The sequence below is a fragment of the Crotalus tigris genome, unplaced genomic scaffold (genome assembly GCF_016545835.1).
Source record: "Crotalus tigris isolate CLP2741 ecotype Arizona unplaced genomic scaffold, ASM1654583v1 scf7180000018486.1709376, whole genome shotgun sequence".
NCBI classification, from domain to species: Eukaryota; Metazoa; Chordata; class Lepidosauria; order Squamata; family Viperidae; genus Crotalus; species Crotalus tigris.
In genome coordinates, this window is record NW_024097034.1 from 1,392,051 (window position 1) to 1,410,953 (window position 18,903).

Here is an 18,903-nt window from a genome sequence, read left to right on the forward strand (position 1 = left end):
CTGGATCTCCCCCAACCCTGCCCGGCTCCCACGATGTCTCTCCCCATAAGCAACATTTATTTATTTATTTATGAGACTTATATACCGCTTTAAGTGCAAGCACTCTCTAAGCGGTGTACACCAGTAAGCAATGTATGTATATATTTACATTGCCCCCAACAATCTGGGTCCTCAGTTTACCTACCTCGGAAGGATGGAAGGCTGAGTCAACCTTGAGCCGGTGAGATTTGAACCGCTGACCTGTTGAACATCAAGATGGCCACGCCGACCCTGGCCATGCCCACCCAATCTGCCATGACTATTGCAGCCACACCCATCCAGTAGCCACACCCACCCAGTCTGCCAAGCCCACTGTAGCTGCACCCGAGTGGGCCACACCCACCCGGAACCCGTCGATACATAAGTGGGTTTTGGGTTGCAGTTTGGGCACTCGGTCTCTCAAAGGTTTGCTATCACTGATAAAGGGACTCAAAAACTTTACTTTTGATAGGCAAACACTCCCTAATAATTGTAGTAAGATAGTTGCTACCCGTATAGCCAGGCATTTTCCTCCAAAGTCACCAAGAAATTCAATCTTTTATATTTTATATATTGGTTGGCCAGAAAGCCAGGCAATGGCTCTATTTCTTCCTTCTCTCCTTATGGGGTCCAGAGTAATTTTTTTAAAATTATAGAGGACAATTGAGAGGTTCCCGCCTGATACGTTTGAGACTGAAAAGGGAGCAACCATTTCATATATCTTCTCTATGTTGCTTATAGGATGGATATTTGTGTGTATATATACACACACACATATAAAGGAAGTTGGGAGAGAAAGAGATATTATATATTATAGGGCAAGCTTGGGAACTTAATTTCTGTATGCATCTGTATAAAAGCTTCTCCAGACTTCTGACAGTGAAATGAAAGGCTGGGCTTGACAGCATAAAATAGATTAACACTTTAGTGTAGTGTAAGTTTTTTTGCTAAGCTTCTTGCCTTCTGTAACTATGCAGCTCCCCACAGCAGACATCGGTAGTGGTGCGAACAGAAGTTCTCACATTTCCAAATATTCAGGGTTCAAAAAGGTTTAGGGATCTCAGCTGTAGCTTCATGGAAGAAAAAGTTCACCTAATGGATTTTTGTTATCGTAGACTAACTACATCTGCTATCTAAATAAATAGCTTTGAAAACAATGTGCGATTCTACATTCCTTTGACTAAGGAATGCTTTAATTGAACATATGTTACATTTCACATTCCAAAAGAAAATTGGCTGAGTATCTTTACATTTTTTTTTACTGGTGCCAAAAAAAACATTGCAGCGTATGAAAACATGTGCACCTGGCTGAGAATTTAGCTTTCAAGATATGCTAAACTGATTAAATGGTAAACAATTTGCCTGAACACCATTCAGAGGTCTTGTGGGATACATGTTGTGTCACAGTAATTTATAGCTTATTTATTAACAGAAAAAGGTGCAAAGGGAATAAAAAATGTTACGTGTTAGTAAACACAGCAATTTAACTTGGCTGATCAAATGTCAAGTTGAGTTAAGAGAAATCAAAATTATTCACAAGAGAAATACTTTCCATATAGAAACAAATAGCTAGAAAGTATTTGATAAATATTTAGAAGTTAAGAGCTGAATGAACGAACAAGTGAAGGGATAAAGAGATTTTGGAAAATCTGATTTCACCAACATCTTAAAATCATTTTTTTAAGCACAACCCAAAAACAACACAAGATATACGGAAGCCTTGTTTCCAGTCTTCTAGTCGTCTTTAACTTTTATTTTCAGAGGCAAATTCAGTTTAATGTTTGATTCCTGAGATCCCTAAACGCCAGTGAAAAGTATTTTTTAAACTGTATAAAATTTATCAATAGCTAAAGCATTTTGATTACCAGTTACTGGTAACTGGTAATCAAAATGCTTTAGCTATTGATAAATTTCTAAAAGACCTCTGAATTTTTCAAAGCAAAGAAAATTCATTGGCATTTGAGAAATATGCCTCTTTTTCTAGTTCTCCATGGCTGCCCTTTTTTTTACTTCTGGCATTCGTGAAACGTGTTCCAAAGAGAGTGGAAGAGAGTCTGGCAAGTCTTTACACCATGGGGAAGCCCTCCTTCTACAATGCAGTGCTGTAAGCGAAAAAGTATCTGATTGGAGATAGGACTGAGCCTCAGCAGATTGTTCAAACATTTTCACTATTAACATGAATTAAAATAAGGTATCAATCAATTTAAAGGCTGGATTCTCAGCATTATTATGTTGAAGCCAATCATTACCTCAGTGAATGTGTAGCTGTGTTTGTGTGTGCATTTATTTTCTTGAACAAATTAACTCTGTTTCAGAAAACCACGTCAGAAAACAAATGTGAAACAAGAACACCTACACCAGCTTATTCCAACTAAATTAAGCTGAAGATATTAATGAAAATAACGTCAAACTGTAAACAGCAGAAGATGGGATGTGAAGACAAACATCTCATTTTAGGCAGCTTTCCACAGCTGTCACAACTTCTTGTAAAATGTCATCTCGATTCTCCCTCGTAATCTAAAATTTAAAAAGAACAGAATACACATAAAATATGGAATATCCGTTTTCACTTATTTAAAGTAGCCAAAATGCGAGGCTTAGAAAGTGGAAATATTTATGAAGACTTTTTATATGTCCCTAATTAGAACAAGAACAAACTAAGAATTGTCCAAATAATTCCTTTGTTACCATATTAGGATGGAATAGTCTTTTGGATTCTGACTTTTTCCCTAAAATTACTTGCTTTTAACCCATGCAGGTTAAATAGGTTGCACATAGTACTGCAGATGTGAAAATATACAGACATGCAGGGGAACAGATGGCATATCATTAAAATAGAAAAGTATACAAGATTTATATACTGGATGTCATGCCTTTATTATAAAAGTAGGGCTCTGAAAAGAACTCGTCCCCTGAAAATTTTTTCTGAAGTGTGAAACAATTTGTAGCCAAGATATTTAGATACACTGAAAGTAATAAGGGCTAGTATTCCAAGAATCCTGGAGCTAAGTTAGCACGAGTTAAATTAGACAAATGGGGGGAGGAAACATCGAGATGGGCGAGGGACAGCCTTTGGACTCACTCAGGTCATTGTTTTTATGGGGTATTTTTTTTTAAAAAAAGGACTGAAGTGGGAAAAAAGAAATGGGACTTTAAATCTATAGTCCTTGAAGCTTGTATCAAAATAAATTGACCTAGATGAATCAAGAATATGTTGGGCATTTTCCTGCATTGATTTTATGTCTGGTTTCTCTGGTTTGATGAGATTTCATTTAAAAGGATGCAACATTTTGTTCTAGGAGCTAGAAACAAAGAAAAATGAGACTGACTTAAGTTGACCAAGAATGAAAATGGCTCTGAACACAAAACAGCACTATGAAATAATAATGATATAATCAAAAGTTATAAAATAGAACATGCCATCAAAACCTAACAACTTCAGCTGCTAAAGCCTGGTGCTGGCTCCCAATAGCATTTTCTCCCCTATCCCTTGGGAAAAGATTGAAAAAAAGAGGTAAAAGGGTGTATTCTTTACTAGGACTATTTCAAAAATAATTTGTAGTTAAGTGCCTTGGACACTGAAAAGCAAGGCCCTAGCACCCTTCTGTATGATCCTGAAAACAGGTATCACTATGATAGTAAAGTTAAATACTCAACCAAAGACTTGAGCTTGGGGAATAAAAGGTGTTGTTACTTTAATGAACAGCAGGGAGGCGCTATAAACTTGTTCAACCCAAGCCATGTTTTCTGAACCATTTTCAAAGCACACACAAGCTTTTTCATTACACTTCTCTTTTCCTCCAATAGAGAAGGTTTTAATAATAATAATAACAACAACAACAACAACAACAACAACAGCAGCAGCAGCAGCAGCAGCAGCAGCAACTTTATTGACACTTAGAATGTACACCAATCGGCATACATCAAAATGAAATTTTGTTGCATATAGCTCTCAATAACCAGCACTCCAGTGTTGCAGGCAGCAAAGCGTTTCTCCAGGGCACACATGGAGTCATATGCAAGCTTTGCCAATAATTCATTACCTGTGGAACTTAGTTAAAAGTTCACAAGAATAAGCAATGTTACTAAATATTAAATTCACTGCCTTTACCTCAGATTCAGTTCAGATAAATGTGAGGCAAGACAACTTTATTTCTGTCAAAACCACTGGAATGGCCACTGAAGTTGTGTTTTGTATTTTCCAGATATTTGGGATCTAACATATGCTTTTAATGTTGTAACTGAATTTCCAATGTTATTAGTATTAATATTGCAAGTAACAGGTATAACACAATGACCTATACATAAATGAAACCCATTATTAGCAATAGGCTTTAGCATTACTACTGTTAAAGAGTATTAGTGATAATGGAATGTTTATAATATTTTTTTTCCATATTCTCTATAATGCATTTGTTATCCCTCCCCTCAGCTTGTCACAATACACATTAGGTAAATCTCTTGACTACTGCTGTTTATCTGGGAAAGTTATGAAGTCACATTTTACAGGCCCACATTTAGAAGCATCTCACAGAGAAAAATTGTGTTTAGACTTTTGAAAATGGATTGGCATATAAGCTCAACGAATTGATCTATTTGCAGCCATTTAAAAGAAACATTTTGACTTCTTTATATGTTATATGTAAAGGGGAAGTGAATGGGATATAGTTTAAGCTTCATAGCTGAGGACGGGTGCAGCTGAAGCCCAAGCATAAGAGCTAAAAGAAATCCACCACAGAATCAACTATATTTCCAGTAGAAGTGAGCACCTGTTTTTCCAAAGGGAATTGTTCTAAACAAATGTTAAATAAGATTTCAGACCAATAAAAACAGACTTTCTCAGTGGATCTGTCTGTGACTTACACTGAAGAGTTTCACCTCTTTTCTATTTCTGATCTCTTCCACAAGTCTCAAAGGCTTTCCTTTAGGCACTGGGATTGTTCCAAGTATCACAGTCCCGGATCCATTCAAAATTTGTTGGACAGCTTGAATAAATGTCTGGCTGAAGAGCTCCATTTTACCAATCTCATCAATTATGCATACCTTTTTCATTGCACTGCTGTCAAAATCCGTCTATGAAGAAGATATGTATAGCATAAAAATACTTATTGGCAAAATGCAAAATATTTTACATGACTTAAATCAAAGTTTATATGAGGGATACATTATCTGATGCCTCCTGATCTTTGGGCTCCAGCTCAGAGGCAGCAGGGCAAAACAGAAAGTTTTCAGTGAGAGCTGCAGGACAAAACATTGGGTCATCTACTCTGACCTCTAGGAACAATAATTCAAGATAACTATTTCTTACAAAAACATTTTACACTATAGTCATAATCTGAGAAAGACCATCAGCCCAATAAAAAGTTCCATATTCAAAATTTACACTTGCCTCTGTGTCTAGACCAGGAGTAGGCAACCTTGGCTCCACAAGTCATAAAAGAGCCAAGGTTGCCTACCCCTGGTCTAGGGTGTGTATGAGGGGCTCTTTGTAGGTTACAGAACCACACTTCCAGCTGTTCTACTTATTATGCACTTTGGTAAGCAATTTTTGGAGGGGTTGTTCTTCAACATCTGGAGACCACAGGTTCCTCACTCCTATCTCAATAAGTGTATCTATTATTTTCTTAAAAATGAAAACATAGAATTATAGGGTTGGATGGGACTTTGGAGGTCTTCTAGTTCAACCCCCTGCTCAAGGTAGGAGACCTTATACCATTTCGGTCAAATGGTTGTCCAGTCTATTTTTGAAAGCCTCAATGATGGTGTATTCACAATTTCGGAGGCAAGCTAGTCCACTAGTTGTTCTCACTCTCAGAAAATTTCTCCTTATTTCTAGGTTGGATCTCTCTTTCATAAGCTTCCATCCATCACTTCCCGTCCTACCCTCTGGTGTTTGGAGAATAGGCTGTCCCCTTCTTCTCTGTGACAGCCCCTCTTCAAGTATTGGAAGACAATTATCATGTCCCCCTAATCCTTTTAGGCAAAAACGAATGGAAAATCAATTGGTTTTATGCCTTGCTGAATTGTTTCCCTCTATGTATATCCCTCTCTATATGTAAAGCCAAAGTTAATGAAGGAATGCAAGAACTATTAACATAACTGATAAAAGATATTAAAAGAGAATCTAAACAATAATATAAGCCTGAAAAAGGAGGAAACATGAGAAAAAGGCTCAAAATAATCTGGCTTTGATTCTGGTATAAACAGAGGGAAATTTTACCAAGCTTTCATAATTCTGTTATTTTTTCCCCACAACAACAGAGTTTCAGCAATTCCTGTGGTGTCTTTCTTGAACTGACTTGCCTTGAAGGGCTGACATTTTAAGACCAATCTATCTCATTCTGAGTGACCTCATGAACATAACCTTATGTTTTTCTTTGCAACAAGATAGAAGAAGTTTGTCACTGCCACATCCTGGGACTTTTTTCAACTTCTCCATTTAGGTCATTCCTGTAGAACTTTTCTTAGAGTTTCCCACCCAAATATGAACCAAAACCAATGCTGTTTTGCTTTTCAAACACAGACCAAATTATCAAAGTGTTACCAAGCTGGATTCAATTTCTTATATATTATCAAGAGATGTCGCAATTGAAGTTCAAATAATTTGGAGGTAGTCTGACTACATTTAAAGTATTTATCTATGATAAGACAATAAACTATATAGCTGAAATACTATTGACAAATAATATTTGTAAATCTACATTGGAAACATCAGCTGCTAAGGGCCAGCGAAGGACCATATTGGCACTTGTTTTTTGTAATGTATCTTACTTATGAGTCTACCTTGCTATGTCTCTTGCATTACCATGAGAGATACAACGAAATAAACATGTTTGTTTGCAAGTCTTTAAATTCATGATCACAAAATTCTTCCATCAGTGAATAAACTTCCACAAATGTGTGAAATGAACACTTACAAGATACAATATGCTATTTAAAGAATAAACATGATCACAGTGTTTTGAGAACCCCCACTTTTTACATGCACATTTAAAGCACCATAAAATACAGCCTATGCATTTTTATGAAAATGCATACATTATTTAAAAAAAACATAGTTCTACTATGTAACTTACGTTTCTCAACAAAGGAAGAGCCAACTGTTCAAATGAAGCTAGATCTACAACATATTGACCAACACGATATTCATGCCTTGCTGCTGAATGACCAGAGCTACATAAAGAAAATACATACAGCCAAATATTTACTTAACTGTAGCCAATCAAAACTCTCAGCAAATCAAAAGTCTTATATGTTTCAAAACACAGTAATGATCTTCAGGGGAAAAAATACATAATAAAACAACATGGGATATGTTTACATATGTGGTTTTTAATTATGTTAGTATTAGAGCCTTCTTGCCACGCCTCTTTTTCTTCTAATGTTTCCTCACCTTTCTTAAGTACTCCAGATGCCTGCTAGCATCCCAATCTATGTAATAAATAAAACATAAAAACAGAGCCACAAAAAGCAGTTTGAAGGAGCAAATGGTATTCAGAGACATAATGGCCTTGAGGTGACAGACCAGAGCAGAGATTGCCCACTGTCCTTTCAAATGTTCTAAAAATATAACATAATTTTTAATTGAGATTATTTTGCTAATTTCTTCAGCCATCAGCACTGCACATTATTATGGGGTGGTGCTAAACATGTCCCTCCTACTTTCACAAAAGCTTACAGCAGGGGTCTTCCAACTTTGCCCTTTTATGACTTGTGGACTTCAACACCCAGAATTCCTCAGCCAGCCATGCCCAGCTGAGGAATTCTGGGAGTTGAGGTCCACAAGTCACAAAAGGGCCACGTTTGAAGAACCCAGGCTTATAGTATTGATTTATGGGCTAATTTCTTACCAATTAAGACCAACATGCCTTGGCATTAGCCTAACAGTCACCACATGGTAATTTTATAATCTCATCTGCCACTTCAGAAATTTCTGTTCTTCCTGCTTGTGAACCATAATGACCTTACAGAAGCATTCCACTGAGGGTTTTTTTTTAATAGTGCCAGAAAATATATTTTAAAAGTTCATTACCCAACTCTAGATAAAATTCCTCTTCTTCCATTCAGCGTGACAACATCAAACCCCGTTCTCCGGCCACCTTCTCTCACTTCCTCTGTGTAAAATCCATCAATGGGGATACCAGATGATTTCAAAATTTCAGCAGCTTTCCGTACCAATGTTGTTTTTCCAATTCCTACAGCAAAACCATTTTGTTTAGCCTTACTTTAAATAGTATTTATATAAAACAAAGCAAATATTATTTTAGGACTGTTTGACTCCTTTTTTCTACTTGTCTAATACAGTGTGGATATTCATACTGTAAATTGCTTGCTCTCCTAATGCCAAAAACACACACACCCTTCACATAACACAGTTAAATGTGTTGGGGGCAGTATGACATGTGAACAAGAAAATTGGGCCACCTGACCCAATTTCTTAATTATAAGAGGGTTGATTATAGTCCTTCAGATCTTTGAACTATTGTCCAAACAGCTTATTGGGGTAGTTAATCAAACTTTTCTCCATTTGAAGTACAAACACTGCAAAAATTGACTCTCTACAAACATTCCTTCTCTTGAGTTAGTGGGAAAAGAAATGAAAGCCACCAACTAGAACACGGGTTCTCAACCTTGGCAACTTTAAGACTTGTGGACTTCAACTCCCAGAATTTCTCAGCCAGCAAGGTTGAGAACCCCTGAACTAGAAAAAGGCAGTATTACTCAATTATCCCAACTTGTGTGCTTTCATCCATGGAGGTGAATGATTTATCAGAAAAAAGGATCAGATATATCATACAGAGGCAGTAATAGAGTAGATATAACTGGTTTTCTTCTCTCAAAATTATTTACCTCATTTTTATTAAATTCTACCACTCCTTTTGCTAGCTTCATAACGTCTCCTGATCTTAAACAAACACCTTGCTCTTACCCCAAAGCCTACAAACATTAAGTAATCACATAAATCTCAAAACTTCCAATACTGTGATCTTGTTCATGATGTTCTACAACTCTCAAGTCTCTAGGGAATGCCTCCACTAATTTTCCATAAGTAGTATTAATTAGGGCTACCAGATCTGCTGGGTAAAACTCCAGATGACCAGTTGATTGCAGTGAAGAAATAGAGTTTTCTGTATCTTTTTGTTGACATCTTGCAGGCCAGATCTGAAAACTTTAGTTCTTATTACTGGATTGGTCCACAAAATATCTCCATGGGCCTTGTTCTTTGTTCCCTCTAAATCCCTCTCCAAAATGCTCCTTTTTCAGGGAAATATAAGACCCTTCTTAGTCCCTTTATCTTAATCCCTTACTCTACTCAGAAGACCAGACTTGATTTGATTCTTTATCAGCCAGCGTACCAGACAATACCAGGCAGCAGACTTAAAAAGAACCCAGCTTCCAGATAGTAACTTGTCCATGCAGGAATGTGAAGTGGGAGTGAACTTGTCAACTCAAGAGAAAAGCACTTTTCCTCTGCAGCTCTATGGAGAACAGTAGTTGTGTTTGCTGTACAGCAAATGCCATTCTCACCCCTTGTTTTTTCCAAGGAAAAAAATAGGCAGAATCGTTAGAGCAGAGTTCAAAGTTGAGGCTCTGCAGGTACAATGTGTCTTGAAGATGCCAAGCCCCTAGTTTATAGGAGCCAAGCAAATATGTGTAATTGGAATAATTATATTATCTTTCCCTGTTTATTCACAATTTATTTATTCCTTTCCTGGTTTTTTTTTAATCCTACCTTTCTCCAGGACCTCAAAGCAAGGATAAATACAAAGGGACTCTCCCCCTATTTCATTGGTGCATAACCTTGTGAAGTAGATGGTGGGGAAGAATAGCTAGTCCAAACTCTTCTAGTAAAGATGGATTTGAATAGAACCCTCCTTAGCTCTAGTCTAACACTGAGTCAAAATATAATTGTTCCAGATTACAAGATACTCAAGAATAGGAATTTGCACATGAAAATATTAAATACATACATAAGAAGGTGGAAGATCTTATAATATTGGAGGGGGAGGAGCATTCCTCCTTTGCAACAATGAAGGGTGTGTAGTTAATACTGGGAACAGGAGACCCATTATCAGACTTGAACCTCTGCAAGCAATGAACTGAGTTACAACATATTGAAGAGAAATCCACTGCCATTTTGGCCAGGCATTCCCATGCCTCAATTTCTGAAGGCCATCAACAGAAATACAACATCTACTGAAGAATTTTGTGGCTGCTATCTCTGTCAAGACCCTCTCTAAAGGTAATTAAGGAAGGATTTCATTTTAATTTCCACTTCCTACAAAACACTACCCCAAAAAAGCTTGTACTTATTAATATAATCTCCACTTCAACCAAAACCAAACTGCTGTCATCCTGTATAATCCTATCAATATATCTAGAGTCTAGACGATTGTTTCTATAGTTTACAATTTAAGACTTTCAGGAATCCATTCTAGGGACAAGTGACCTGCAAATAACTAATAAGAAACCGCGCTGTGGCCCCGCCCTATAAATATGTTTCAATCCAAAAATAAGCCCCACTGTTGTTTCCATCGGGGGAGCATAAGTTGGGCGCAACTCCGCGGTCTGATCTGCAAAAGGAGCTCGGAATTGGTGTGGCTCGCAATTGTACCGGGAGCAAAGCCTACTGAATGCAAAAGGACAAACTGATCCCCCGGAACATAATTTACTCGGAAGACAACCTCTCTCTTTCTCTCCACCCACCCACAGCCGGAAATAATGCGTTGTGAAAGCGAGGTAGAATCTGCAAATGTGCTTTGCCGGCTCTTCCTGCACGGGACACCGCCGGCCGCGTGCCGAAGCAAAGCCCGATTTCCCGGCGGCCCGGGAAGGCCTCCTTCTCTTCCCAGCTCCTCCCGCTAGCTCTTCCTCGCTGGGGGCCGCGACCTTGCCCGCTCTTCCCTGCGTTCTCGCTAGGCGGAGAGAGAGGAGTTACCTGGGGGTCCCGTGAGGAAAACGTGCGTGGCCATGTTCAGAGAGCCCTGCGCGGAGCGGGGGAGAAGCTAGCGGCCCTGGGCCTTCCCCCCCCCTTCCTCCAGCCGCTTGGGGGCGGAGAAGAAAAGCCGTGGTGCAGCTGGCTTGTTTTATTTTGGGCCAACCTTTCTTGCTTTTTCGTTTTGCAATCCTTTCTCGCTTCATTGAGAGCTGTTTTTCAGAGATCTGGAGGATGAAGCGCCCAGCACGCTTCCTCCAGGGATTAAATTAAATTAAATCCAGGGACTGATTTCAGCGCAGAGTTCTCCGGGCCATGCAAAGCGGTTTGAGTCGGGGGTCGCTGCTCCGAATGGAGTATAATGTAGTCCTCGACTTACAACAGTTCCTTTAGTGACTGTTCAAAGTTACAAAGGCACTGAAAGAGACTTATCACCATTTTTCACACTTATGACCCTTTCAGCATCCCTCCCCCATGGGCACTTGATCAAAATTCAGCTGCTTGGCAACTGACTCATATTTATGACGGTTACAGTGTCCCTGGGTCATGTGATCCTCTTTTGCAACCTTCTGACAGACAAAGTCGATGGGGAAGTCAAATTCACTTCACAACCTTATTGCTGGGTTCCATAGTAAGAGATGTGATTTATAAAGTAGTATAGTGTTGCTTTATGATATGGGAAATGTAAAAATAATGAGATGATTTAAATGAATGAAATGTTTTGGATATTCAATTGTAATCAACTTGGAGAAAATTATAACTGATAAGAAATGTTCTGAATACTGAAGGGAACCTAAGCTTAAATAAGAACAGGCAAGAACTAGATTTAAGAGAGATGACTTGACATATCAGATGGAGTATCATATGACAAAACATTTGTCTAAATATGGTTAAAAGAATAGTTAAATCTTGGAAATGAAGAAGTTTTACAGTAAGAGAAATATGATCTATAAGTAATATACAGTAGTATTTTTTTCTTTTTTATGATATGGGAAATGTAAAAATATTGGGATGATTTAAACATGAAATATTTTGAAATTTTAAATGTAATCAGTTTTGAGAAAACTATAACTGACAAATGTTTTGACTACTGAGGGGAAACTAAGCTTAAATAAGAGTTCTGAAAACAGGACCTATAGTACTTTAAATAAGATTATTTTTTGCACATGCAACTGTAAAATAAGCTGAGTAGAAAAGATATTACATACTGATGTTATTGTTAAATATTAGAAAAATGTTTATATTTAAATCTGTATGTGTTGAAAGTATTAAGAACTGTATTTGCTTAATGTTGGTAAAAGGAGAACTTATTGGAAGAACAGAGGACCAAAGAAAAGTATTTCTAGTTAATATGTTGATTATGAAAGTATTAATTAATTAATTAATTAATTAATTAATTAATTATTCACTGTTGTTAAATATATGAACCCAGACAACATGTTGTTTACTAAGCACTAAAGATTGTCATTCTAAAAAAATCAATAAAATATACTAAAAGAAAAGAAAAGAAAAGAAAAGAAAAGAAAGTATCTTGGAATCCCCAGACCACCCTCTGAGAACTGCTGGTCTACAAAAAGAAGAAAGTTGATTCAAATAATCAAAACAAGTATTCCTTGCAACACTCCACCCCACTTTATTCAGGAGACTTACCTGAATCCATGATAAGTAGATAATATTGATATTTTTAGATGTATTAACAATGAAGTACAGAAATAAATATTGATATGACCATTATTCGTGTTTTAATTGATTAAAAAGAATTATAAGTTAAAAGAGCAGCAGAAACTTGATGGCAGGGCCCTGCAGACCTTCAGACTTGAAGAGAAAGTGATGATTTATTTAAAGCATGTGAAGATGCAAAATAGCCCCTGTCTGCAACTCTTGTTGCATCCTTCTCTGGAATTGTATGGCTGTGCATAATCTTGAGAAAAAACAGATATAGTTTGAGAAGTTGCAGGCAGGTGCTGCTACAAATTCTGAATACCATTTTGTCTCTGAACCCAAAGCACTGTGCAGGTCTAGCAGCTAGGAAGCACCATCTTAAAAGTAGTGAAAAAACAGTCTTTTTCTACTTGAGAGAATGCCTCTACCAAAATTATGTTTGCTTGGCATCTTCATGTATCATCTAAAAGAAGGCAACTTCTTTTCAAACTGTTTTAGTTTTATGTAAGTTCAAATGATAGAAAATTAAAACTCATATGATCAGTTGAATATGTTTAATTATAATACATGTCAAGCCTAAATTCCGAGGTGACATAGTGAAATCCAGTGGAGTTTAATCCCTTATTTGCGTACACCTAATGGACAGAATGGACAGAATCTTGCCATACTAAAGCTATAACACCGAACCCTACTAGATATATCCTGAAATATTCTTGGGCAGAGGTTCCCAATATTTTGGGCACCAGGGACCGGTTCTATGGAGAAAGGTTTTTCCGCGGACCAGAGTGTGTGGTTTTGTCTGCTGCCTGCATCCCATGGATGGGGCTTTGCTTGTTTGTGCAAACCGGTTGCTGGCATGTTGCAGCCCAGTACCCGTCCACAGACCGGGGGTTGGGGACCCCTGTTCTAGGGTTTGACTACCTTGAACCTCTTTCTCTCTCCAATTCCTGGCTATATAGTCTCTTAATCTGGGCCTCTCTCTGGCAAAATTCTGTGCTGCCAAAACTCTTTCCCATTGTTCCTGCTGATGTACATTCCATCATAACACATTTATTCTGAATTTATTCTGAATACAGGTAGTCCTTGCTTAACAACCATTTGTTTAGCCACCTTCGAAATTACAACTGTGCTGAAGGAAGGGACTTATAATTAGTTCTTGTAGTTCTGGTTGTCACAGGACCCGCGTGGTCATGTGAACAAAATTTGTCCCCTCCTACATTTACGTTCTCTCCCCCCCCCCGCTGCCTTCCATAGCCCAACTGCCCTTTGTCATCTTCGCCTGCCACCCAGTTGTAGCAAGGAGTGCTATGGAAGCATCCCACAGGCCAGGGAGTGAGAGCTAGAGGAGCAGGACCTCCCTTCATGCTCCTTCAGCACAACAGCCAGGATCTCCCTTTATGAAAGAAGGACCCAACTACCCTGGCATGAAAGAAGGACCTGTCCAGTAGTGGTATGTGGAATAGCAGTTACGGCAGCAACTGGTGGGTAGGCAAACTGCTGAATGGGCAGTGAAGGAAGGAAGGTAAGTGGAGGGGGGAATTGAAGTGGAGGTAGTCCGTTCTTCCAATAATGGCTTGGATCTGGTTGTTTTTAAAATATTTGAGTCCTTTACATAGGAAGGCTTTCAGATTACTTATTGGGCGAAGAATGACATCGAAGGCTCCATGCTTAGTGCATGTGACGTGAATTAAATTGTTCTCCAACAACAGCCTGACTCATTTCAGGAGTGTTCAAACTGATGCTCCCAAAATTTTTGAAGGATGATGAGAATAAAAGATGCTCTAAAGAAAAACTGCAGAAGCTTGGGTGCTTTTAGATGGATGGCTTTTTATACTACTGATTAAATGTATTATGCAGCTATTTTTGTTTTTGTTTTGTTTTTTCTTCTTAGCAATTTCTTTTGCAGTACAAAAAACAGGAGAAAAATGTAGACAATACCAGAGAGTTGACACTGGGTTCCCCTTAAATCAGCTCAATAAGAGTATTCTTCAGAATAATTCCTTGTAATTACTAATTGTGCCGAAAGGTCCTTTGGCAACAGTAGTCAATCTATTACTGATAGAGATTTTTAAAACTCAAATTGCATTTGTATAATTTCTTCTTCAGTTGAAGATACAATATTTTAATGTTTTGTTTGAAAGTTGAGGTATAGCACATCAGCTCATTCTAGCAAATTATCAAGGAAAAGGAATTTTATACCTCCTATAAGCGTTTTAAATTCTGGATGAATTTCTAAATGGTTAGTTTAAGTAAAGGAAATCAGTTAAAGGCCAGTTTCCAGATCAGTGACTGAGAAAAGAGGTCATTTGATACATATGAATGTTGAACTAAGATAGGAAGGAGAGCAGAAAACAATAGTGTTGTATTCCCTCTGCCTTTAATTGGTTTCAGTCATTAACAATGAAAGAAAAGTTATTTATAAACCAAAGCTCACAGTCTAGAGATACTCAAAACTGAAGGGCAAAAGGAAGCAATGTTTCTAAACCATTTATTTCATTATATACAGACCTATCTGGAGCTTTTACAGATGCAGATGACAATCTGAGTTTTTAATATTTTCTAAAAGCATTGTGAGGGCTTTTTAAAGAAATAGTATAATTAAATATTAACATCCAATACATGCTTCTTTTTTAAAGTGTTCCTGCCCATAAGTATATTCTTTCCTTCATACATGCTCAAATACCCAAAGATTGAACATATTAATTAGAAAGGTCTAAGATGCACAGTTCACCTCTGAAAAGAGGAAAAAATAAGGAAAAACCAATACATCTTAAATGGCATTAGCAATATATGTTACCTCAGAAAGTTATAGAATTGAGAATGATGCAAACTGGTAAGAATTTGCTGTGAGAAACAATGAAGTTAACTTGAGTGTTTAGGATCTTGACCCTACAGGACTATAATTGGAAAGAATCTGAAATAGAGGAAACAAACTCTTCAGAAACAAACTCTTCAGATGTTGGAAACTCAAGGAGTCTTAGCAGATACGAAGCCTGCCAAGAAATCAGAATTTAGGGCTCTGGAAGTGAGAGGGAGGTTATCCAGAAGAGTAAAGAGGACAGAAACAAACCTCAGAATTTGGAAATGGGTATAAAAAGCATTTGGTATAGAGATAGACTTGATTCACATAGGCAGAGGGAGAGAAAGGAGTAGCCAAAGGAAGAGCTAGAAAAAGAAGAAGGAAAAGGAAGTAGCCAGCATAAGGAAGTAAAGGGACTAAGAGGAAAAGCTTTAAAACAAGGGACCAACCAAAAAGTATATTAATGAGTAAGAAGGAAAAGGCTTGTTCGGCAGCATCTGGCATGTGTGGGTGAATGGGAGTTGGATTGTTTAACAATGTGCTATGATTTTGAAGTGTACTGCACCTTTAAAGACAATTGCTTAAGGCAGAAATTCATTCCCAATGGGTTCCATAGCTTCTGTTGTTTACATTTTCTCTTGTAATTGTCTGCTGCATGGTTATGGATTCCGAATGCAAACAGTAAAGTGAAGCTGTTCTTGTCTGTTCTGGTGGGTTCATATTTTTCTTAAGGGACTTTTGGAGAGAAAGATGAAGTTGCCCCATTTTAGAGCTCCCACTGCTGGCAGGACTGTTGGCAGCAGGCTTGTTCAAAGTGATTTGGACAGAAAATGAAGGGATTCCGCTGAGAAATCCCCTTGAACTCAGAATTAGCTCCTATGTTAAAATAGAAACTTTAAGTGAGCAACATGTATGCTCACACCAGAGCAGGCTTTCTCTCTACAGCAGGTGTGTCAAACTGCCAGCTTGTGGGCCGGATGCATCATAGTGAAACCGCGTCCACCCCATTGCCGGCAATGGCAAAAAAGTCGCGATACATCACGACACATCACGTGACGTTGCAAGTTTGACACCCCTGCGCTACAGAGTTAGAGGTAACCTACCTGCTGCTATCTCTACTGTGCCTTTGCTGCGCTTGGGAAGAGTGGAGACAGAAACCCAGTGTTCTAAGAGTGTTATGATGGAGTGTCCATAAATAATAACAATAACAATAATAATTGTAATAATAATATAATAAATAAATAAATAAATAAAGTTGGAAGGGACATTGGAGGTCATCTAGTCCAATCCCCTGCTCAGGCAGGAAACCCTATGCCATTTTGGACAAATGGCTGTCCATTCTCTTCTTTAAAACTTCCAGTGTTGGAGCATTCACCACTTCTGGAGGCAGGTTGTTCCACTGGTTAATTGTTCTAACTGTCAGGAAGTTTCTCCTTAGTTCTAGGTTGCTTCTCTCCTTGATTAGTTTCCATCCGTTGCTTCTTGTCCTACTTTCAGGTGCTTTGGAGAATAGCTTGACTCCCTCTTCTTTGTGGCAGCCCCTGAGATATTGGAACACTGCTATCATGATCCCCGTCGTCCTTCTCTTCGTTAAACTAGACATACCCAATTCCAGGAATCGTTCGTTATATGTTTTAGTCTCCAGTCCCCTAATCATCCTTGTTGTTCTTCTCTGTATTTTTCTAGAGTCTCAACATCTTTTTTACATCGTGGTGACCAAAACTGGATGTAGTATTCCAAGTGTGGCCTTACCAAGGCATTGAAAAGTGGTATTAATATTTTACCTGATCTTGATTCTATCAATACCACATTGGGGGATGTGTGCAATGTGTGTAATATAGACCAGCTGGATAGATAGATTAGAATGTGCATGTCAGACCAGAATGAGTGTGTGGCATAATTCTGGAGCAAATACTCCAGCCAACTCTATGTTTTCTAATTCTTTATATGTCCAGTAATATGTTCTTGCATTGGTTACAGCATACAGAACTGTAATATTTTCCCCTAGATTTAAAGGGGAGATATTGTGTAACAGATGTCAATATACCAGGCAGGAGCATGTAATACTTTTCTACAATCATTCTCACCTTTACTACAAATATCTACATTTCCTTATTTATTAAAATTGCAAAATGTTTTGAAGTTTTTTTTCCAAATTGATCTTAATTATATTTTACGTTTTTAGTTTTATTCTTATTTTTGCTTCCTGAAGTGCTATTTATGAACAAAGAGGCAAAATAGAAATCCAACAAAATGATTAATAGAAAACAGAATAAAAGAAATTTATTATAATAAGAAAATAATGCATGGACAACTTCTGGTGGAGCAAAGTGTGAATAAAAGAAATATGGAGGAATTTTTGAGTACGTTGTGACAATTTAAGGAACAAGTACTTTAGCATAACCTTGTTGTTTTTTATGCGTATCCCATGCTACAGTTTTTTTACATATTGGTTTCAACAGTTTAATTGGTTCAAAAGGATATCCATTCAGGAAATTCTTTAATATCATCTAATTGAAGAATCAGTGAGGTACGAGAGAAGGAAATGATGTGTTTTCATAGATTTCTGCAGTGTTTTTTTTTGTAAAAAAAAAAAAAGGTGCCGGAATTCACATACGTTATATAACCCGCCTTGCCTACCCTACAAGGTTCCATCCAAAAAAGGTGCCGGAACTCTGTTCTGGGCTTCTGTGACAAAAAAAGCCCTGGATTTCTGAAATCTAAACTATTTCAAACTATACTTCAGGTTACATATAAAAATCAACAAAGCAGCAACAGAATGAGAGCAGATGAAGGTATGTTTACTGTATGTAAGTCACTTCATCCAACTATAATGTAACATTATAATTAACTCCCCTGGAAAAAGAACATCTTATTTGTAATTTAACTGGTCACATTTTCCTCCAAAAGATCTCTCATAACAACATAGTTAAACAATAGTAACATTTTCTGTAAATGTGGAACTGGAAATTAAGAGCTGGTAAATATAGTGGTAAGCTATGGGCCTAATAGTAGTCAACGGCTCAGCGGATGTCCTTATTAACATGTCATTTTGACAGAACAACACTGAACAATTTAACTTCTGGCAAGCATACCAATTAATTAAGCTGACTCTGTTTTAATTACACTTGTGCCACCCAAATTGTTTCTCTGCCACATCGTTGAAGAATGCTTCTGTGTATAAAGCTCACTGCAAAAATATTGGAACAGGTTGAATTCAATATTTCTTCTTCAGTCAACAAGAGAATAACACATTTGAAAATTTGGGATTGGTTTATAATGAATTCATTAAACAATTCAGCTGCAAATTCCTGACCTTGAACAGTGTTCAGAATAAATTCCAAATTCCAAAATAAATTCCTTTCTCCCACTTTCCCACCAACCTCTGCAACTGGGATGTCCAGATTTGGGAAATCATGACCCCAGAAATCCCCAAAGGGAGAAGTAAAATGGGATGGTGTTAGGCTGATGATCCCCAAAAGACAGT

The 18,903-nt window shown here is 37.6% G+C and overlaps 1 protein-coding gene across 2 annotated transcripts; it reads right to left on the minus strand.

Moving 5' to 3' along the window:
- Positions 1–1,177: 1,177 nt before the first annotated feature.
- Positions 1,178–12,644, minus strand: NTPCR (nucleoside-triphosphatase, cancer-related). 2 transcript variants are annotated; one of them, XM_039353033.1, is made up of 5 exons: positions 10,958–12,644; positions 8,051–8,213; positions 7,095–7,191; positions 4,882–5,091; positions 1,178–2,535 (listed from the first exon to the last, which is right to left on the minus strand). In XM_039353033.1, exons 1-5 carry the CDS (start codon positions 10,989–10,991, stop codon positions 2,467–2,469), a joined length of 573 nt encoding a protein of 190 aa, XP_039208967.1. In that variant the 5' UTR covers positions 10,992–12,644; the 3' UTR covers positions 1,178–2,466. The 2 variants fall into 2 exon arrangements, with proteins under 2 accessions (XP_039208967.1, XP_039208965.1); XM_039353031.1 differs by lacking the exon at positions 10,958–12,644 and adding an exon at positions 9,088–9,236.
- Between the last annotated feature and the right edge of the window lie 6,259 nt (positions 12,645–18,903).

Coding starts and splice junctions, on each gene's coding strand:
- NTPCR (XM_039353031.1), bottom strand. CDS start 9,166: ATGTCAACAAAAAGATACAGAAAACTCTATTTCTTCACTGCAATCAAC. Junction 7,192..8,050: donor GGAATTTTATCTAGAGTTGG/GTAATGAACTTT, acceptor TTCTTTATGTAG/CTCTGGTCATTCAGCAGCAA. Junction 2,536..4,881: donor AAGAGGTGAAACTCTTCAGT/GTAAGTCACAGA, acceptor TTTAAATTTTAG/ATTACGAGGGAGAATCGAGA.